The sequence below is a fragment of the Somniosus microcephalus genome, chromosome 7 (genome assembly GCF_052327205.1).
Source record: "Somniosus microcephalus isolate GS21.2 chromosome 7, FLI_Smic_1.0, whole genome shotgun sequence".
Classification (NCBI taxonomy): domain Eukaryota; kingdom Metazoa; phylum Chordata; class Chondrichthyes; order Squaliformes; family Somniosidae; genus Somniosus; species Somniosus microcephalus.
In genome coordinates this window covers 27,908,415-27,930,856 of record NC_140993.1, presented here as the reverse complement: position 1 = coordinate 27,930,856, position 22,442 = coordinate 27,908,415, and the positions used below count along the sequence as shown (strand labels likewise).

Sequence of the window (22,442 nt, the reverse complement as noted above, 5' to 3'; positions counted from 1 at the left end):
CCGCATTTCTTACATTACAACAGTGACTCCACTTCAAAAGTACTTCATTGGCTGGAAAGTGCTTTGGGATGTCCTGAGGTCATGAAAAACACTATATACAGGTATGTGCAAGTCTTTCTTTCTTTAAAAGGGAGAAAGACACTTGGAAAATTAAGGTACAGTATTAAGGAATATAAAGATTAAAAAGATGAGAGAGTTGCCACACCTAACAAAATGGCAGAGCAAGCTCGGTGGGCCAAATGTTCCTAAAGATTCTTCTTTCAGCAAATTTCTATTGAGGAAATAATATTTTAGTAATCACTTTTATTGGCAGATGCATTGGAAAAATCTTCTAGAGCATATTCAAGACTGAGATTGATGGATTTTTGGACTCTAGGGGAATCTAGGGATATGAGGATCGGGCGGGAAAGTGGAGTTGAAGTCGAAGATCAGCCATGATCCTATTGAATGGCGGAGCAGGCTCGAGGGGCCGTATGGTCGACTCCTGCTCCTAGTTCTTATGCTCTTATACAGGTTGAATCAGAGTTGGTTAAGTAGCCAGGTTTTTTCGACGTTGCACTGTTGGGAAAAGTATTCCGCTCTCGACGTTGTGATCTAGATAGAGCCAGTGCCATTCAATATCTGCAGTGGCTTGGCCCCAATAGTGAAGAGGATTTTCCCACCTCCCTTGCAATGGGTTCAATCACTTTCTTCCAAACTGACTTTCTGACCTTGAACGTACTCACCCTGCACCACGTGGAAATACGTAACACGGCAAGCAGCACACTCACCCACGGCTCACCCCACGAGTTCCGTACTATCCAGTACTCCGTCCCATCTTCAGCCACACCCCAGCCCGCCACGGACACAATGTGATTGATTATAGCCAGGGGCTCGTACTGCGCAAACACTCCTCCACGGTAAGCATCCAGCTTCTTTGTTGCCATTATACCACAGCTGGAACCCAATTAGAAGACAGCGGGTTAAAATTATTGAGGGGCTTCGATAGAGTAGAGAGGAACTGTTTCCACTGGCACGCGGGCTCGATAACCAGGGGGCACAGATTGTAAGGTGATTGGCAGAAGAACCAGGAGCGAGTTGTTGTGATCTGGAACGCGCTGCCTGAAAGGACGGTGGAAGCAGATTCAATAGTAACTTTCAAAAAGGAATTGGATAAATACTTGAAAAGGAGAAATTTGCAGGGCTATGGGGCAAGAGCCGGGGAGTGGGACTAATTGGAGAGCTCTTTCAAAGAGCCGGCACAGGCACGATGGGCCGAATGGCCTCCTGCTGTGCTGCATCATTCTATGTTAGACCAAGAAGTCCCAAATCCCTTTTCATCTGAATTTTCCTCCTTTTCCACAAATCTCAGCAAGCTGCCCAATTGATATAGCTCAGTCCCTTCTCTCATTTCTCCCTGATCTTCCCACGGCCTTGTCTGACCAAGGGACATGCTTGATTCCCATGCTCTGCTGATATTATCTTGTCTCAGGCTGCGGGGGAAAGGCAAAAGTCTGGTTTGAGTGACAGCGCTGTTTGTGACTAGGCTCATTTTGCTTTTTGATAAGGAAGTGCTTTTGTGAAAATTGCACACGATCCAATACAATTTCACATTGTCTTAACTCAACACCTTGAATTCGCAGTCACCGTCAGCACCAATGAGAGATCAGTAAACACCAGCTAACTGAAAACGCTCGCTGCAGAAAGAATCGACAATCGGTGTTTTTCAGTTCAAGTGAAACTGCTAGGACTATACAAAACACAAATCACATGTCCACTTAATCTACCGAAAGACAAATCCTCTTGCTCAATTCTAATCAGAAAGCCTTATTAGTCTCCAGTGTACATGGCCAACACAATCCCGGTCACCTGTCCTCTCACCCCTTTGCTAGGCGAGTGGATTTCTCCATAATCAATTCCTCATGGCCTCGCCCCCTCCCTATCTCTGTAACCTCCTCCGGCCCTACAACTCTCAAGAGATCTCTGCGATTCCTCCAATTCTGGCCTCTTGTGCACGCCCGCATTTAATCGCCCCAGCACTGGCGGCCGTGCCTTCAGCTGCCTAGACCCTAAGCTGCGGAATTCCCTCCCTAAACCTCTCTCTCTCTCTCTCTCTCTCTCTCTCTCTCTCTTCATACGCTCCTTAAAGCCTACCTCTTTGACCAAGCATTTGGCCACCTGCCCAAATATCTCCTTATGTGGCTCAGTGTCAAATTTTGTTTGATAATCGCTCCTGTGAAGTGCCTTGGGATGTTTTACTATGTTAAAGATGCTATATAAATACAAGTTGTTGTGTCATAGGTCAACCAGCCGGATTCTAGCCGGACAGTTTGGGCAATCCTTTCCTCACAGACTGAATTCCTCATTTCTCACACGGCTCAATCTAATAGCTAAAAGCAAATGGGAGTCCAAGGGTGGGAGAGAGAGGGAATACATTTTTTTTTTAAAGCAGCACAATTAATCTCCAGCCTTTTATCAAACCCCTGATAAAGGCACCAATAACCACCAAAACTTAAATCTTTCATTTCTCCTCTCGCCCCGCCCAAACATATCGGCCCGGAACTTGCGTTTGGGATGACAATGAACTGGGGATCTCATTGAAACATGCAAAATTATTACAGGGCTTGATAGGGTGGATGCTGGGAGAATGTTTCCCTTGGCTGGGGAGTCTAGAACCAGCGGCCACAGCCTCAGGATAAAGGGTAGGCCATTCAGGACTGAGATGAGAAGAAATTTCTTCACACAGAGGGTGGTGAATCTTTGGAATTCTCTACCCCAGAGGGCTGTGGAGGCTCAGTCATTGGGTATATTCAAAACAGAAAGCGATAGATTTCTGACTAGTAAGGGTATCAAGGGATATGGCGACAGGGCCGGTGAATGGAGTTGAGGCAGAAGATCAGCCATGAGCTCATTGAATGGCGGAGCAGGCTCGAAGGGCCGAATGGCCGACTCCTGCTCCTATTTCTTATGTTCTTATGTTCTGGCAGCGTTCACCGTCATTCCGCCTTTGAAATTGACCGCAACTTCAGGATTTGGCGCAGACGGTGTGCGGTAATCCTAAAGTTGCGTTCAGTCATCGACAGCTCCGAGACTGGCTGCGCTGTGCACCCCCCCCTCTCCCCCCTCCGTCTCCCCCCCCCCCCCCCACCAGAGCCGGCAATCAGTGAAATCACCCAAATATTTGAAACGGATGAAAACTTCGACTCTTCCGCAGGAATTAGGCTGTTAAATTCCCCACTAAAAGTCAGACCCAGAGGGATTCGGTGTAACTGGGGTTTTAACAGCGTATTGACTGCTAAACAAAGCCCTGGAAAACTCATTTAAATTTTGTGCAGTGTGAAAACTGTCTGACATGAATCTTGTCATTCATGTGTAAATGACTTATGAAATGATACTGGGCGGCCTGCTGGTGGCGCTGTCCAGGAAGAGTATAAATACTCGGGCATGGGCCCAGCTTGCTCAGGACATTCTTTAACAGGAACTAGTGAAGGACACAACTAGGTCTCCATGTTGAAAAACAGTTGATTAGAGCCTTGTTTAATACTCAGACCAAGTGCCTGGTAGTTTTCTTACGTCACTGTCCATTTTAATTAAAAAAACATTTCAAGAAACTTTTCCAAGAAGATTGTTGCTGTTGTCACAGTGGCTCGCACAAGGGGATCCCCGCCGTACTCCGTTGATTTTCAACTGAAGGTCGGAAAACCCCAAGTTCTCGACAGAGGGATGGCGAGCGAGGTCCTTGTGCGGAGCGGACTTCGGGGCTAGCGGGGAACGCCCTCGCTTCGCCGCTGACCGCAAATCCCGGGCCAACGAGTTCAGATAAATAACCTGTTATATATTGTGTGTTCTATTGTGTGTTCTCCTCCCACCTGTGGTGGCGCTGTCACAGGAGATAAATGGTTGGGTATTCTCTCGGTTAAGTTTAGCTCTCTTTGTTCGGAACTTGCCAGAACTTCCTTTCCTTCCAATAAAGCACTTCATGTTTGAATCTCTGAGTTCTGAGTCCTAAATTGTGTCTAGGTAGAAAGGTACCAACACAACATAACCAGTACTATGTACAGTAATAAAATATAACAGGTCGGACAAACCAGTAACAACCTAGTTCATTACCTGACAGGCCCATTGGTGTAGATTTCTGCCATCATCTCTTCCCGTCCACGAACCTCGCCGTAATCTCCAACCTTCCACAGGGTATAGTTCTGGATCGTACTGCAGACGCCAAAGGCAGTGCAGGTGCCACACTGATTAAACGGCATACACTCTACAGCAAAGGAATACAAGAGTCTGGTTGATAGTCAAAAGGTGCATTTCAAAATCTAAATGGCCTCCCTCAGCCACAGCCCTAGTTAACAGAGGTCTATAAATTGTGCGTGGATGATCTGGAGGCTGTTACTGGCTGCTCTGCCAGTGGGCACAGAACAAGTGGCACGGCAAGACCACAGAGCTTGCCTCACCCAGTTGACAGTGCAACCCTGTACGCTAATCACCCGCGCCCTGGCAACACCGGAGACGATACCTGCACGCCGACTCAAAGTAACTGTTAAAATAAGACTTGCATTTGCATTTATGTAGCGCCTTTCACGACCACCGGATGCCCCAAAGCGCTTTGCAGCCAATGAAGTACTTTTTGAAGTGTAGTCACTGTTGTAATGTAGGAAACACGGCAGCCAATTTGCGCACAGCAAGCTCCCAGAAATATCAATGTGATGATCTGGTCTTTATCACATTGCTGTTTGTGGGAGCTTGCTGTGTGCAGTTGGCTACCGCATTTCCTACATTACAACAGTGACTGCACTTCTGCAAAGCGCTTTGGGACATCCTGAGGTTGTGAAAGGCATTATATAAATGCAAGTCTTTCTTTCTTAGAATACTTTAAGAAATGCTTTATATACTGTACTTATATTCTATGCCTCGGCAAATGAAGGCAAGAGCAGGAAGGTTATGCTTGAACTGCATAAAACAATAGTTAGGCCGCAGTTAGAGTACTGCATGCAGTTCTGGTCACCACATTACAGGAAGGATGTGATTGCACTAGAGAGGGAACAGAGGAGATTGACGAGGATGTTGCCTGGGGAATTTTAGCTATGAGGAAAGATTGGCGAGGCCGGGGTTGTTTTTTTTGTAACAGAGGAGGCTGAGGGGAGATTTAATTGAGGTGTATAAAATAATGAGGGGCCTGGATAGAGTGGATAGGAAGGACCTATTTCCCTTAGCAGGAGGGTCAATAACCAGGGGGCACAGATTTAAAGTGATTGGTCGGAGGTTTAGAGGGGAGTTGAGGAGAACTTATTTCACCCAGAGGGTGGTGGGGGTCTGGAACTCACTGCCTGAAAGGGTGGTAGAGGCAGAAACCCTCACCACATTTAAAAAGTACTTGGATATGTACCTGAAGTGCCGTAACCTACAGGGCTACGGACCAAGAGCTGGAAAGTGGGATTAGGCTGGATAGCTCTTTGTCGGCCGGCGCGGACAAGATGGGCCGAGTGGCCTCCTTCTGTGCCGTTAATTTTTATAATTCTATGATATCTGCGTGTAGTTGTCAGCTCTGGCCACTAGGTGACACTTTTTTCATCAGAAATAACAACAGAAAATGCTGGAAGCACTCAGCAGGCCAGGCAGCATACAGGGAGAGAGAAACAAGAGTCAGCGTTTCAGGTCTGGGCATCAGCTCTGACTCCCATGTTGAATTTCTGGTGTGGCAGGGAAGGGCTTTTTAAAATAACAACAGAATGCTGGAAAAACTCAGCAGGTCAGGCAACATCCGTGGAGAGAAATTTGAGTTGACGTTTCGGGTTGAACCCTTCTTCAAAACTGGAAAGAAAATAAAAAAGATCGAAGGCAAAGCTGCGATCGAACAAAAGAAGAAAAAGAGACAATAAAAGGTATGCGAAGCCAGATGAGATGGTAATGGGCCCGTGGAGACAACAGGCAGCTGAGATTAGGTGTGAAGTGTACTGGCAGGATAAGGACAGCTGCCAGGTGAGAGAGAGAAACAAAAAGGGGGGGGAGGGGGGGGGGGGGGGGGGGGGAGAAAAAAAGGACCCAAAACAAAGGGGTGGAAAAAATTTAAAGGAAAAAAGTAATAGGGGCCGAGGTTATGATCTGAAATTATTGAACTCGATATTGAGTCCGGAAGGCTGTAAAGTGCCTAATCGGAAGATGATTTTAAATTTCTACTTTAAGTAATTAAATGGAATTAATTTTTCTTATTCACACATCGCAGGCGCTATTTGCACCAAAGGCATACGAGGGAGAAGGGAATAGAGGGCTACGCTGATAGAGTGAGATGAGGAAAGGCGGGAGGAGGCTCGAGTGCAGCATAAACGCCGGCATGGACTGGTTGGGCCGAATGGAGTAGTTGAGGCAAATAGTGAAGACGCATTTAAGGGAAAGCTAGATAAACACATGAGGGAGAAAGGAATAGAAGGTTATGTGGACAAGGTGAGATGAAGTAGGGGTGGGAGGAGGCTTGTGTGGAGCATAAACGCCGGCACAGGCCAGTTGGGCCCAACAGCCTTTTTCTGTGCTGTAAATATTACGGCCCAGATATTACGGTGGTAGTGACGGCGAAACTGTCAGTGTTGCCCGTCATTACCCCTCTGAAACTGGCCGCAGTTTTAGAATTTAGCGCATGCTCAGCTAAACGCCAAAATCCAGAAGATGCGCTCAGTCATTCCCCTGCTCCGCCACGGGTTGTGCTGCAGAACTTCCCAGAGCAAGTAATCTATTCAAATCACACTGAAGGACAAAAACTTCTGCTATTATGCTGGAATATCGCTGTTAAAACGTTGCCAAAGAAGTTAAGCCTTGTTGAAAGAGGTGGAGCTGGGTTTTTAACAGCATACTGGCGGCTGAACAACCATTCTGGCCCTGAAAAAGTAATTTTATATGTCAACTTTTTCCATTAATATAATTAAGAATTACATGGTTTGTAAATTTTTTTTTTAAGTTTATGATATTTCAGCTTCTACTTTATGTGTATGTCCCAATTGCTCCCATAAACTTATTAAAAAAGTAAATTAGAATCTGTGCATTTTACTTCCTGGTTTGCTATCTGTGATAACTCTTCAATGCGATTGGCTGCTCAGCCTGCTTGCTGGCGTGTTAGTCGCTGGAGATTTGCTTGATTTGGCACCAGATTTAAACAAAGGTCAGGACAGCTGAAAGCGACGCCACAGAGACGGAGAGATCTTTTTGGGCAGCTTTCTTCGAGGTCAGCGGTGAGCGCCGTCGCTTCGCCGCTGACCGCAAATTCCAGGCCGATGTAATTCTATCGAGCATTTTTATGACCTTCCTTGGTTTTCAGTTATGATGAAGGGATTACATGCAAAAAGTTAACCTGACCTCTGGACCAAGAAGGGCTACAATAAAATATAAAAGTAATATCAATACTGGCATTTTGGGTCGATTTTGTCAATGGGGAGCTTTTGGAGGCGGGACTCCCACTTTTTGGGTTGTAGTCCCGCCTCCACCGACTTGTGGCCAACCCATGCTATTTTCCCTCGATTGACCTTGTTAAGCCCGCCCAGCGGGATCAGCAGGCCAATTAAGGGACACCTGGTTACTGGTGACGTCAGCGATTGACATTTCATCTGTCAAGAGCTTTTGACAGATGAAAAATCAGCGTTTGACAGCTCTGTGAAGCTGTCAAACACTGACAGTCTGTCTTCTAACTTGAGTCCTTCTACTCAGACTCAGTTAGAGTTCTCTCCAGACCAGGAAGCAAAGGCTGCAGCTTTTGACAGTTCAGCGGCCATTCTGCTTTCTGTGCCAGTGAACTGAGGGACTCCCGAGACTGAAGGAAGGAAGCCTGCAGGAGAAAGTAAAGGTAAGTAAAACTTATTAAAACACTTTACAATTACCTCACACACATGCACCCATCACTCACCTGCACAATGGACATCGCGATCCCTCCAACCCCTGCAGACCGACGGTCCGCCTCGCTAGCTTGGCGTGGTTCGGAGCCGTCGGACAGCCCACACTTCAGGGCTAAAAATAGGGATTAGGTAAAAAACAGTTAATTGGCACTAATCCCCTTCCCGTCTCGGGGAGGCGGCTCCCAGCACAGGTCGGGTACCTCCTCCTGGGACATTGGCACGGAGGCGGGTTGGGGGCGGGATGGGTTCCTGCCCCGATTCTGCAATTTTCCCACCACTCCCGCCTCCAAACCCGCCTCCTCGGGGCTTGGAAAATTGAGCCCTTTAAATCTATTTAAAAGTATTTGTGCACACACAAAAGGAAATTCGGGCTTTTGTCAAAGAGAGAGTTAAGAGGAGCCCAGAACGTACCTTGGTCCTTAGCCTGGTAGTTGTTGCAGGTTTCATCTGGAATTCCGTTATCGTGAGCATAACTCCACACTGCCACATGGTCTCCTCCATGGCAAGAGCCAGAACTGCCGCAGTCCAGAACATTCTGGACGGACAAGTATGCAGACGGCCAGGCACCTTTCCTCTTGATGTTTATACGATCTGTGGAAACCAGATAAAAGCAGACTGCTGCACACTGCAAAACCTCTACCGCAGACAAACCCATTACATTTCCTACATTACAAGAGTGACTACAGTTCAAAAAGTACTTCATTGGCTGTAAAGCGCTTTGGGCGTCCTGAGGTCGTGAAAGGCGCTACATAAATGCAACTTCTTTTATTAGTGTGTATTCAGGGTCAGGGTACACAGAAACATCAGGGTATCTCATATAGCTGAGATATCCGGGGCGAGACACATTGCAATCGGCTGTACGAAATGTAGTGCTGTGTACATCCAATGGGCTCCGAACCCAATGTAGATTATCACAATCTTCACATTTCAGGACTCCCTTCAACTGGATTAAATATTGATGGGAGACACCTTGAAATTGGGTCCTCCCATTTCTGAGCTACCATAAAATGATGCAATTTCACCCCCAGCCCACAAGTTGTCTTTTCTCATCACGACCATATCAGCTCAGCGAAAGCCCGAAGAACAGCACCTCATCTTTCGATTGGACACTTTACAGCTGCAGTGGGGAAAGAGTTAAACTGAGATCGCTGGCAGTTTCACTGAATAGTGTAAGGAAGACAGGGACTACCATGAAAGACCACATCCATAAAGATGCGGTCAGAGATAGCTGACCTTTGGAGAGATGTAAAACAATTAAATGGAGACAGGATGTCCAGCATTTCAACTGCCCGTAAGAACTTTATTACCTGGGTTATATTCCAAGGTATCTTTTAATTAGCATTCAGCAGTTTGAGTGATTGATTGAAGAGGCAGCTTTGTCTATGTTAAGATTTGTTTATATTAACATGTTTATATTAAGATTCGTAACCAATCCGTGAAGGTGCATGTGGGCCAAGATCCAATCAGGTGGCAGGAATGAATTTAACATGAGGTGGCCATGCTTATTGTAATGTATAAAAATGTAGTGTTTTCTGTAACAATTTGGAAAGGTCTGGCTAAGACAGAGCAGACTGTTTCCCCACCGGTGTAATAAAGACAACTTGACTAATCGATCTAAAACCTTGTGTCGAGTGTTGGTTTAAAATGCTCCACAACACAGCCTTCCGGACTCAACATTGAGTTCAACAGTTTCAGACCATAACCACTGCTCCCAGTTCTTCGGACAGCAGGCGCTGGTAATGGTTCTGCTGTTGTCATTTCCACCTCCTCTGGACCCATCTTTTGTTTCTTCCACTTGCCCCATTACCACCCCCTTTCACCTTGCACCATCATCCCTTTTGTCTCTTAATCTCTCCTGCCTTCCATCCTATCACAGACCTGCCCTTTTGTTCTTTCCTCCCCTCCCCTCTTTCCCTGCCCCTAAACTTGCTTAAAAACCTGTTCCATCTCCAGCTTTTTCCAGTTCTGACGAAGGGTCATCGACCTGAAACGTTAACTCTGTTTCTCTCTCCACAGATCCTGCCTGACCTGCTGAGTGTTTCCAGCACTTTCTGTTTTTAGTTCACATTACAGCTGTTTACTTTAACAAGGATTGAGGAGAGTTGGGCGGGAGAACAGATACCAGGAACTAAAGTGTTGCAGCTTAAACTCACCTGCAAGTGCACTAGTTGATCCCATGGCCCAGCACGAGCCACAGTATTGAGGAATATGCTGGTTACGGGTGATACTGACATAGCTTGTGTTATTCACGTTGCGCCAATCCCAGACCCTTGGCAACTCGGAGGCTTTAAGATATTCATACGGTCGAGGGTAAGTCCTGGAAAGAGAGATATTTTATGCACAACAGCATGGAATGCGGAAAGGCCATTCAGCCCAATAAACCTGCTGATTCCATAGAACAGCTATAATCTACCCGTAACCATTTAATCACCCATGATTTCCTTCTCTAAAGAAGATTCATCTATCCCCACATTTCCACTTATTCAATTTTGGACTGACACGGAGGAACTGGAAGTAGTCGGATTCCTACCAGTCAGCTGGTGGGAGACAAACCAAGCCTAAAGCGTATGCAGAGCCCCCCCCCACAAGAGCCTAGAGGTCGCCACTGAGTGAAAAAAAACATAGGGCGACAGAGATAGGGGTACGGTAGCATAGTGGTTATGTTACTGGACTAGTAATCCAGAGGCCTAGGCTATTAATCTGGAGACATAGGGCTGGATTTTACCAGCCCCAAGGAGGCAGGTTTGGAGGCGGGACTGCTGGGAAAATGGGAAAAATTGGGAGCGGGTCCCAAACCCGCTCCGAATCATCTTCCTGGTCTCCTCGAGGCGGGAAGGGGATTAGAGCCAATTAACTGCCTGTTAACAGGTAGTTAACAGGCAGTTAAGAAGCTTTTCACCATTTTACGCCTGCTGATGCGGGCTTCCCGACATCGGGAAACCCCGCCAGGGTCAGCGAGGTGAGCAGTGGGTCTGCGGGGGTGAGACGGGTGGAAATGTCAGCTGTAGAGGTGAGTGATGGGTGCAAGTGCGGAGAGGTAAGTATGAGAGGTGAGTGTTAAGTGTTGGACAAAGTTTCCTTACCTTTGCTTCTTTCTGCAGGCTTCAACCACTGAGGATCCGGAGGTGTCTCATCTCAACGGCAGAGATGACAGAATGGCTGCTGCATTCTCAGATGCAGCAGCCATCTGCTTTCTGCTGAGGAGAGAGGGCTTGGTGAGCCTGTGTGCAAGGGCTCACCTTAGAACAGAGATTGTCAGCGTTTGACAGCGTCTCAAAGCTGTCAAATGCTGACAATTCATCTGTCAAAAATGTTGAGACAGATGAAGCGTCATACGCTGATGTCATCTGTCACCGGTTTTCCCTTAATTGGCCGGTAATTAACAAGGCCAGTCAAGGGAAAATGTCGCTGGGGGCGGGACTGAAACCCGGAAACCAGAAGTCCCACCTCCAGCTCAAATCCCGCCACAGCAGCTAGGGAATTTAAATTCAGTTAATTAAATAAATCTGGAATTAAAAAGCTAGGTGGCCATGATTGCCGTTAAAAACCCATCTGGTTCACTAATAGCCTGACCGGGTAAGAACGGCAGATTTCCTTCCCTGAAGGTCCTATATGTGACTCCAGACCCACAGCAACGTGGTTGACTCTTAATTGCCCTCTGAAATGGCCCAGCGAGCCACTCAGTTGTACCAAACCGCTATGACAAAGTCAGCACTGTGGGAGTACCTTCACCACACGGACTGCAGCGGTTCAAGAGGGCGGCTCACCACCACCTTCTCAAGGGCAATTAGGGATGGGCAATAAATGCTGGCCTTGCCAGCGATGCCCACATCCCGTATGAAAATGTTTTTAAAATCTTGTAACCAAAATGGGGCACAGTACGAGCAATGAATATTCCGAAATACCAATAGGACAATTAAAAGACATCAGACTGTACAATGATATCTGATGAATTCCTACACCCAGTCCTAATAAATTAATAAACCACTGAAGGATTAGTGATTACACTTCAAAAGTAATTAGTTGCCTGTGAAGATACGTTCTGAGGAAATAAAAGGCACTGGGGTCGATTTTAACTCAGGTGCAGGGAATTGGCAGGTTCCCCGAATTTAGTGATTCCGACACGATTCTAAATGGGTCTGTGAGACTGATGCAATTTTAACTCAATTGGCCAATTGATTTCCAGCGTGTGGGAAGCCTTGGCAATTGAGTATTTCCAGTCAGAAAGTCGCAGAATATGATGTCTTCATTGCTGCTGCTTCTAAGGTCCAGAGCAAGCCTTGCATCTTCTGCAGGCTTCCAAACTTTACCATTAAGATGGCACGGGAGCCTGCAGGAGCAACGGTCAGCGGGAGGGCCAGATCTGCCCCCAAATTTGATGAGGCTTCACTCCAGGCATTACTGGATGGTGCTAGGGCCCACAGAGAGGTCCTGTTCCCTTCTTCAGGGAGGAAGAGGCCTCCCAGTCAGACCAAGGCTGTGTGGCTACAGGTGGCAGGTCAAGTCAACTCCTTGGGGCTCACACGAAGAACGTGGTTGCAGTGCAGGAAAAGAGAGCTCACAATAAAAGAGAATAAGCGAGGACAGGAGGAGGGCACCATCAGTAGCCCACCTCACCCCCTGGGAGGAGGCGATCCTGAAGACCGTAGGACTGGAGGATGAGGCACAAGTGGGGGACGGACAGACGGGTGCATCACAGCAAGCTGGTGACAGAATAGTTTTCCATCTCATTGACATTGCATGAGTCGCTGATAATGATTCTGAAGCTATAACAGATGGACCTATGATCATCTGCAATATGCAATGTGCATGTAACCTTGACCTCACATCTCTAACTCTTTCCTTCACTCCCCCACAGGACCATCGAGAGCCCCCGTTCCCACTGTCCAGGAGGAAGAGCCTGAGCTTCCAGACTCCTCAGAGGAATCTGCAACCTCTGAGGGCGCAGCGTCAGCAGAATTCAGCGCACCCAGCACCAGCGCAGACACTCACACCTCGGTGGGACCTTCGGGACATAGAGTAGTGTTGTCACCTGGTGTATCACAGCTCACAAGTGAGCATCAGCAGATTGTGGAGACAGGGACAGCAGTGGAGAGTGCTAGTCGGAGGGCGCAGGACTCTGCCAGCTCGGCTCAGCTGCATGTCAACCCTCTGCCTCTGGGTCCATCCATAAGATCAGCGGGGCTGGAACTCCAGGAACAGATGCAGGAGTTTCTGGCAGGTTTTGTGTCCAGGGTTGTTGTGAATGTGGAGCGAATGGAGGAGTCCATAGCGAACATGAGCAGAGCCTTTGTGGAGTAATTGGCGCATGAACGCATCACCATGGAAAGGATGGCGACCTCCATGGAGGAGATAAGTCGCCAGGGTATGGAAAACATGGTGAATGCTCATAATAGAATGACATCTCTTGAGGAGCGATGGGCATCTATTGAACAGAGAAACCAGACCTTCATGGAAGTCCTTCTGAGTAGGACTGCCAGTGCAGATACAGGTCCCCATGGCACCCTGATGTGCAGCAAGGTGCTCTCAAGCACTTCCAATCGCTGGCCCCTTCTGGCCTGTGCAGCTTCAGGTGGGTGAGCAGCAGCCTGGCACTCCTGTTGCTGCTGTTCCTGGTTCTGCTGGTGCCGCGGCTGGTGTTCGAGCTCATCTAATGCCCAGAAGGGAAGGAAATAAATGGCTCCCATGCTTCTGGTGTATGACTCCGTTGAGGAAGCGCTGAGTGAGGGTGGCGAGAGGGGTTTCCCAGGAGGTCATAAGAACATAAGAAATAGGAGCAGGAGTAGGCCAATCGGCCCCTCGAGCCTGCTCCACCATTCAATAAGATCATGGCTGATCTGATCCTAACCTCAAATCTTCTATCACTCTCCATCCACCCGAACCCATGTGATCTCTCGGGAGATGCGAAGTGTGTGAAGCTCCAACCTTCCACAGGTGTGGCTAGGCCTGGTAAAAGTTGCCCCAGACCTGAGACAACAAAGTCCTGCCACCTGCAAATGATGACTGATCAAATCTCCTCTTTAAGGTTGGACCTGCAGCTGATAGTCAACAAGCCAATAGTGTTCACGGCAGGTTTCACAGGCATGATCCCCACCAGGCGTGTTTTATGTGGGAAAAGAGTTAAACAGGCAAGCGCCTGTTAAAATGGGATTATAAAGGCCAATTAGTGCTGTTTAAGGGCCCTAAAGACCAGTCCCGCCTGTTGCAGGCGGGACTGATTCGGGTCAATCAGACACACCTAGGTTAAAATGGCGTGGAGGCGGGAACCAGGCGGGGGGTCCCGACCCCCAGGTTTTGTGATTTTAACCCCCCGCCTGCCTCACGGCCCAATGAAAATCGAGGCCACTATATCTAAGATGTTTCCCCTGGCTGGGGCGTCTAGAACTAGCGGTCACAGGCTCAGAATAAGGGGTCGGCCATTTAGGACTGAGGTCAGGAGAAATTTCTTCACTCAGAGGGTGGAGAATCTTTGGAATTCTCTACCCCAGAGGGCTGTGGATGCTCAGTCGTTGAGTATATTCAAGGCAGAGATCGATAGATTTTTGGATATTAAGGGCATCAAGGGATATGGGGATAGTGCAGGAAAGTGGAGTTGAGGTAGAAGATCAGCCATGATCTTATTGAATGGCTCGAAGGGCCGAATGGCCTACTCCTGCTCCTATTTCTTACGTGCTTATATCAATGCAAGTCCTTTCTTTACTGGCCATATCCTAAAATTGAAACAACCACACACACCTAGTAGACAACCAATACTTAAAGGTGGAGGACGACCCTCATTCATAATCTCACTGTGTCAATTGATGTACCACTGGTCAAGGTCCACTTATAGTTGGGAACTCAAAGGAAAAGTGGGACTATCCATTCTGATACCATTCGAGGATTTTCTGTGCAATGATGGGGACACAAAGACTGGTTTAGCTAAGAAAGCTTTAATGGTGACTCAGAGGCAGGCAAAGGCTGCAGAGCCAAGCTACTCCAATATAGTGGTAGTACTGGTCGCTGTGGCAAAGTCAGCTCACGTGACAGCCAGGTCTTGGGGTGAGGAGACTGCCACTACCACTGCGATGTCAATCCATGTAACATTACGAGAGAGACAACCTCCCTGCATGCAATATTCTACGAGAAGCAGTCAACCAGGGGAACCTAGGTAATTCTAGACCCACCAAGAGTTGGCAGAGGCTTAGCAGCCTGACCCTACATTACAGGGGGTACAAGCTCAAGCCATGCATGGTATCTGAGACACAGAACCTGAACCAACAGGCTGGATTAGTTCGGAGGACATATTTGGTCTGGCTTTACAACTCCAAATCTGTTGAGGAACAGCAACTGGAAGAGTTCTGACAAATAGCGGTGCCAAAAGTGTACCAAAAAGATTTATGAAAAGTTTGCCCATCATATCCCTCTTGCAGGGGTAAAACCTACAAAATACAGGTTGCTAAACAACAACTTACATTTATGTAGCGCCTTTAACATAATGAAACGTCCCAAGGTGCTTCACAGGAGCGTTATCAAAAATAAAATTGACACCGAGCCACATAAGGATAAATCAGGGCAGGTGACCAAAAGCTTGGTCAAAGAGGTAGGTTTTAAGGAGCGTCATAAAGGAGGAAAGAGAGGTAGCGAGGTTTAGAATGGGAAATCCAGAGCTTGGGACCTAGGTAGCCGAAGGCACGGCCGCCAATGGTGGAGCGATTAAAATCGGGGATACTCAGGAGGCTAGAATTGTTTCATTGACCTACTATCTCTAAAAGACGCATGCTGAATTTTGTTAAGATGGGATCAATGTTAAAGCTTGGGTATTATATCAGGAACTGCAACTAAGCTCTATTGCAGCCCGTACCTATTATTAACAAATGTTTCAAAATTTGTGGCCTTTGATATTGTTGGCTAGATGTTCAACAGAAGTCAATCAGGGAAATGGTACACATTAACTGTAATAGTCTACACATCCCGGTATCCCGATGTGGTAACCTTCACATCCATGCATGCAGATGTCATGCTCACTTGAACTGAATTCCCAGAAGAAATTGTGTCTGATCAGGGAACTATTTTTACTTCTCACTTAGTCGCTCAATTATGGCAATGGTGCCAAAGATCAACTTTGATCCAATCCATACGATCCTCAGATGATACAGAGGTTCAACAGCACACCGATCTGTATGCTACGCTCTCCTGTGCAGAGCAGAACCTCAAGAACTGGGATAAAACCTTGCCATATTTACTCTTTGCCTACAGGGAGGTAGCCCAAGAATCTACAAGGTTCTCACTGACACTCCCAGTGCAGTGCTGAGGGAGTGCTGCACTGTCGCAGGTGCCGTCTTTCGGACGAGACGTTAAACCGAGGACCTGCCTGCCCTCTCGGGGGGGTGGGGGGGAATGTAAAAGATCCCATGACGCTACACGAAGAAGAGCAGGGGCGTTCTCCCGCTGTCCTGGTCAAAAATGATCCCTCAACAAACATCACTGAAAAGCAGGTTATCTGGTCTCGTATCGAGTTGCTGTTTGTGGGAGCTTGCTGTGCGCAAATTTGCTGCCACATTTCCCTACATTATAACAGTGACTACGTTTCAAGATCACTTCATTGGCTGTAAAATGCTTTGGGACATCCTGAGTTCGTCTGGTCCGTCGAGGCAAAAAATTATTTTGCAAGTCTGAAAAATGCCATGTGCGGACCCTGAGCCAGGTTGGCCCAAGCACTCTCTCTAACTCTCACAGTTCACACTGACTTATCAGATAGAGACTGATGCGCTATCAATTCTAATAAAAGGCTGGGCAGAGTTCAGAACGACAGGCTTTTATTAACTACTGAATTGCACTTCAGACAGATCAGGACTATGCCTCTAGTGGACGACCGAATGCCAGGAGCTGCCATGCGGCCGCTCTTATACTCGGTAGCCCAGGGGCGGAGTCAGCTGAGGCATAGTCAGGCACAACAGTGAAACAAGAGTGAACGACAACAACAACAAGTGAACACAGTGAACTACAGTGGTTTACCACATTCACCCCTCGTTTAAAATTAAGTCCGGCGGGGTGAAGTGTATCAAAAGTTCGAGTAGGCGAGTCTGTCGGGCGGCCTCGTTTGCCGTCGAGATCTTCGTGGCGACGGTTGCGATGGTACAGCTTCCCACGACGCGTCTTGAGCGGGGTCCAGCACCGGCGTATCGTCCCCTTTGGTGTTGGGTGGGCGAGTGGACTCCGGCTGGTCCTGGGGGCGCGGCATGCCGTCTACTGGGGTGGAATGGACAGGGGTGAGAATTGGGTCTACTGAATTTTGGGCCGTGTCGGAGGGGGTCGTGGTGGGGGGCAATGGTGGCGGGTCAGTGGACCCCGAGGGTGCCAGATCTCTAATGGAGACTGTATCCTCCCGCCCGTCCGGGTATGCCACGTAGGCGTACTGGGGGTTGGCATGGAGGAGGTGAACCTTCTCTACCAGGGGAGCCGTTTTGTGGGACCTTACATGCTTCCTCAGCAGGACGGGCCCTGGGGACGTCAGCCAGTGTGGTAGTGAGTTACCGGATGTGGACCTCCGGGGAAAAACAAACATTCGCTCATGGGGGGTTGCGTTGGTGGCTGTACACAGCAGTGACCGGATGGAGTGGAGCGCATCGGGTAGGACATCCTGCCAACGGGAGGTCGGAAGGCCCCTAGATTTTAAGGCTAGGAGGGCCGCCTTCCAGACCGTCGCGTTCTCTCTTTCAACCTGTCCGTTCCCCCGGGGGTTGTAGCTGGTGGTCCGGCTTGAGGCAATACCTCTCATGAGCAGGTACTGACGGAGTTCGTCGCTCATGAAGGACGAGCCCCGGTCGCTATGAATATAGCTGGGAAAACCGAACAGAGCAAAGAGGTTGTGCAGGCATTTAATGACCGTAGCGATGGTCATGTCCGGGCAGGGGATGGCAAAAGGGAAACGGGAGTACTCATCAACTATGTTGAGGAAGTACACATTGCGGTCAGAGGAGGGGAGGGGCCCTTTAAAGTCGATACTCAGGCGCTCAAAAGGGCAGGTGGCCTTGATCAGGTTTGCTCTGTCAGGCCTATAGAAGCGCGGCTTGCACTCTGCACAGACTGGGCAGCTCCTGGTCATGGTCCTGACCTCCTCGATGGAGTAAGGCAGGTTGCGGCCCTTAATGAAATGGAAGAACCTGGTGACCCCCGGGTGGCAGAGGTCGTTGTGGAGGCCCCGTAGTCTATCGATCTGCGCGGTGGCGCAGGTGCCTCGCGATAGAGCATCTGAGGGTTCGTTGAGTTTCCCGGGCCGGTACAAGATGTCGTAATTGTAGGTGGAAAGTTCGATTCTCCACCTCAAAATCTTGTCATTTTTGATTTTACCCCTCTGCTTGTTGTTGAACATGAAAGCAACTGAACGCTGGTCAGTAAGCAGGGTAAATCGTTTTCCAGCCAGGTAGTGCCGCCAGTGGCGCACCGCCTCCACAATGGCCTGGGCCTCTTTTTCCACAGAGGAGTGTCTGAGTTCGGAGCCCTGGAGGGTTCGTGAAAAGAAGGCCACGGGTCTTCCCGCCTGGTTAAGGGTAGCGGCCAGGGCAAAGTCGGATGCATCGCTCTCCACCTGGAAGGGGATGGACTCGTCTACCGAGTGCATGGTGGCCTTGGCAATGTCATCCTTTATACGGTGAAAGGCTAAGCGGGCCTCCGCCGTCAGGGGGAAGGAAGTGGACTTGATAAGTGGACGGGCTTTGTCCGCATAATGAGGGACCCACTGGGCGTAATAGGAAAAGAAGCCCAGGCACCTTTTGAGGGCCTTGAGACAGTGGGGCAGGGGAAGTTCCATCAACGGGCGCATCCGGTCAGGGTCAGGACTGATGACTCCGTGTTTCACCACGCAACCAAGGATAGCGAGGCGGGCTGTACGGAATATGCACTTTTCCTTGTTGTACGTGAGGTTTAGGAGTTGGGCCGTGCGGAGGAACTTATCAAGATTGGCGTCATGGTCCTGCAGGTCATGGCCGCAGATGGTCACGTTGTCCAGGTAGGGAAACGTGGCCTGTAACGCATTCTCGTCGACCATCCGGTCCATCTCCCTCTGGAAGACGGAGACACCGTTGGTGACGCCAAAAGGAACCCTGAGGAAGTGAAAAAGGCGGCCGTTTGCCTCGAAAGCTGTGTACTGGCGGTCCTCAGGGCGGATAGGGATTTGGTGGTATGCTGCCTTGAGGTCAATGGTCGAGAAAACGCGGTATTGCGCTATCTTATTAACCATGTCGGCTATGCGGGGGAGGGGGTATGCGTCCAACTGGGTGTACTTGTTGATAGTCTGGCTGTAGTCGATGACCAGGCGCTGCTTGTTGCCAGTCTTAACGACTACCACCTGGGCTCGCCAGGGGCTGGTACTATCCTCAATAATCCCCTCTTTCAGGAGCCGCGTCACCTCAGATCTTATGAAGGATCTGTCCCCGGTGCTGTATCGCCTGCTCTTTGTGGCGATAGGCTTGCAGTCGCGGGTGAGGTTGGCGAACGGGGGGGGGGGGGGGTGTGATTTTGAGGGTGGAGAGACTACAGGTGGGGCGCGGCGGGCAGTTTAAAAACTGCTGGTTGCAGACAGTGAGCGGGGGAAGAGGTCCACCGTATGTCAAGGTGACACTCTTAAAGTGACAATGAAAGTCCAACCCCAGTAGAACGGCAGCGCAGAGATGTGGCAGGACGAATAGCTTTACATTTTTATATACGGAGCCCTTCACCGAGAGGGTCACTACGCAGTAGCCGCCGACGTCTGCTGAGTGGGATTTCGAGGCCATGGAGATCCGATGGCGCGTTGGCCGGACCGAGAGGGAATAGCGCCGTACTGTATCAGGGTGTATGAAGCTCTCCGTGCTCCCGGAATCAAAAAGGCAAGTTGTGGCGCGGCCATTTACCTGGATGTCCATCGTGGACCTGGCTAGCTGGTGGGGTCTGGATTGATCCAGCGTGATGGAGGCCGCTGTGGAGTCGGTAGCGTCGCTGTAGAACCCCGGTGAGGCGGCGGTGGGTGAGTCGGGGGCCCGTTGGCAGAATGGCGGACAAGATGGCGGCGTCGGAGAGGAAGGACAAAATGGCGGCGCCCATGACGATCCCGATCCCCACGAGGCTGGAGGGAGGCAAGATGGCCGCTCCCACGAATCGCACGCGGCGCTGCTGGAGATAGGGGTCTTCTGACTTCTGCAGACGCCAGCGTAGTGTCCCTTCTTACCGCAGGCAGAGCAGACCGCGTTTTTCGCCGGGCAGCGCGCCCTGGGGTGTTTGGTTTGGCCACAGAAATAACATTTCTGGCTCGGGCGGGACATCGCTGCAGCAGTTGAGGCCAGGGCCCGTGGCGGCGCCGCGTCCCAAGGTGGCGGCGGCTGCGGCATCCATGAGGCAGCCGCGCGGTCCGGGGAGTAGGCCTCCATGTTCCGGTGGGCTACGTCCAACGAGAGGGTGAGTGAAATCGCCTTCTTCAGGTCGAGCTCGCTACTTTCCAGCAGTCGCTGCCGTGTGCGAGTGGACCTGAGGCCCGCCACGAGGGCGTCCCGGATGAGCTCCTCCGTATGTTCCGTGGCTGTTACTTGCTTGCATTCGCAGGCTCGGCCGAGTTCCTTCAGCGCCCGTATGTATGCTTCTGTGGGTTCCCCGGGCTGTTGTTTGCGAGACCCCAGGAGATGTCTTGCGTAAACATAGTTGACCGGGCGTGCGTATTGCTCCTTCAAGATGTCGATAGCCCCCTGGTAGCTCGTAGCGTCCCGGATAAGGGCAAAAGCTCGGTGGTTTACTTTAGAGTTCAGCACCCTGAGCTTGTCGGCATCGGCGGCGACGGTCTCGCCGGATGCAGTCAGAAAGGACTCAAAACAGTGCAGCCAGTGCGAGAACTTAGCAGTCGAGTCCGGTTCTTGCGGGTCGAGTTCCAGGCACTTGATCTTAAGAATCTGCAGCATCGTTTTTTTTTTTTTTTCAGTAGTTAATAAAATTGATGCGCTATCAATTCTAATAAAAGGCTGGGCAGAGTTCAGAACGACAGGCTTTTATTAACTACTGAATTGCACTTCAGACAGATCAGGACTATGCCTCTAGTGGACGACCGAATGCCAGGAGCTGCCATGCGGCCGCTCTTATACTCGGTAGCCCAGGGGCGGAGTCAGCTGAGGCATAGTCAGGCACAACAGTGAAACAAGAGTGAACGACAACAACAACAACAACAACAGTGAACACAGTGAACTACAGTGGTTTACCACAGAGACATCAGAGCTTTAGTGGGCCAGGGCAATGGCCTAGGGAGGAACATCCAATGCTTTATATAATTCGCAAGCCTCCGCCATAAAAGGTAGCTTAATCCGCTTTTAAAAAAGGAGTGTCACCTGGGCACTGCAGAAGCTACACCTATAGTGATATGGAATGGCATTTGCTGACCACAATCCTTAAATAAATACTTAAAAGGGAAAAACATACAAGAAGAAGGGGAGAAATTTGCAGGGCTATGGGAAAAAGGGGAGTGGGACTAATTGGATCGCTCTTTCAAAGAGCCGGCACAGGCACGATGGGCCGAATAGCCTCCTTCTGCGCTGTATCGCTCTATGAATCACTTTTATGCTTAACATCAACTTGTGACGAAAATGCGCTTCTGTCGCAATGGAGTATTGTCCTTCAGGGGTAGAAACTGATCATTGTGGTTTCCAAAGCGGAAATGCTGATGCACCGTTATTTGTAGAATGAATGCAGCTTCGATCTTCACAAGCAACACTTCAGTGACATTCATTAGCATCGAGTTCAAAAACGTAGTATTTTTGGCTTGATGCCTGTCTCTTTAAATCCAGTCACAAGATTTGAAAGCTGGCTGCAGTTAAAAAAAAACCACACAAACCCATTTCCGAGTGAAATTTGGAACATACATTGCAAGACTGGTTTGATGGGAACAAGCAGCACGCTTTTGAAGAAGCAGAAACTGGGAGATTTGTTCAGTTAAAAGTATGACAACCAACTATTATTGAATCCGAGGGTCACTTAGGAAAATTCAAACCAGCCAGAGCAGCCAATGAAAGGTATTGAAGTGGTTGGGTCTGTACATTCAGCAAGTTTGTAGTTGATAGTCTGCCCTATTGCCAGCTTCATTAGGGGAAAAAAAATCATAGAATGATGGAATCATAGTTTCATACAGCACAGGAGGAGGCCATTCGGCCCGTCGTGCCTGTGCCGGCTCTCTGAAGGAGCTCTCCAATTAGTCCCACTCCCCCTGCTCTTTCCCCATAAGGTAGACTCACTTAATCCCTTCGTCATAGAAGCTGACAAGAAAGAAAAGGAATAAGTCTATATAAAAAAAATACTGTCACAGATAAACTTACCATTAGATTGTGGTTCTTACTGTTTTACCACTTAAAATAAATAGATAATGGACTTTCTACACTAATTACATAATTGTGTATCGGTTAGATTAACTGTTTATCCATTGTCTGTTTAGTAATAGTTTAAGATTAAAACAAGGTCTATTGTGATGCTCTACCGCTTTCGAGGACTGGAGTGAGAACACCACAAATTCCAGTCATTTAGAAACAACGGATGGGCTGGGTTTTCCATTTCTTATGACAGGCACATAACTGAAAGCTTATCTAGATCTCAAGGTTA

The 22,442-nt window shown here is 48.9% G+C and overlaps 3 protein-coding genes across 5 annotated transcripts in view; 1 reads left to right on the top strand and 2 right to left on the bottom strand.

The window, feature by feature from the left end:
* Nucleotides 1-4,096, top strand: part of impa2 (inositol monophosphatase 2) — a 73,387-nt gene extending 69,291 nt beyond the window's left edge. The window contains exon 8 of the mRNA XM_085992344.1: nucleotides 3,623-4,096. Coding sequence (XP_085848470.1) covers nucleotides 3,623-3,744 — 122 coding nt within the window. The 3' untranslated portion in view covers nucleotides 3,745-4,096. The remainder of the gene's footprint in view (nucleotides 1-3,622) is intronic.
* Nucleotides 1-22,442, bottom strand: part of LOC147114575 (cathepsin Z-like) — a 92,849-nt gene that overhangs the window by 62,071 nt on the left and 8,336 nt on the right. For all 3 annotated transcript variants that reach the window (XM_085992346.1, XM_085992345.1, XM_085992347.1), the window contains exons 2-5: nucleotides 10,010-10,173; nucleotides 8,268-8,447; nucleotides 4,090-4,240; nucleotides 771-936 (exon numbers count right to left, since the gene is read on the bottom strand). In XM_085992346.1, coding sequence (XP_085848472.1) covers nucleotides 771-936; nucleotides 4,090-4,240; nucleotides 8,268-8,447; nucleotides 10,010-10,173 — 661 coding nt within the window. The remainder of the gene's footprint in view (nucleotides 1-770; nucleotides 937-4,089; nucleotides 4,241-8,267; nucleotides 8,448-10,009; nucleotides 10,174-22,442) is intronic.
* LOC147114576 (uncharacterized) overlaps nucleotides 16,427-22,442 on the bottom strand; it is a 6,407-nt gene continuing 391 nt past the window's right edge. Inside the window, exons 1-2 of the mRNA XM_085992341.1 lie at nucleotides 19,727-22,442; nucleotides 16,427-17,084 (exon numbers count right to left, since the gene is read on the bottom strand). The exon at nucleotides 19,727-22,442 is cut by the window's right edge and continues 391 nt beyond it. Of these exons, the coding sequence (XP_085848467.1) occupies nucleotides 17,082-17,084; nucleotides 19,727-20,761 (1,038 nt within the window). The 5' untranslated portion in view covers nucleotides 20,762-22,442 and the 3' untranslated portion in view covers nucleotides 16,427-17,081. The remainder of the gene's footprint in view (nucleotides 17,085-19,726) is intronic.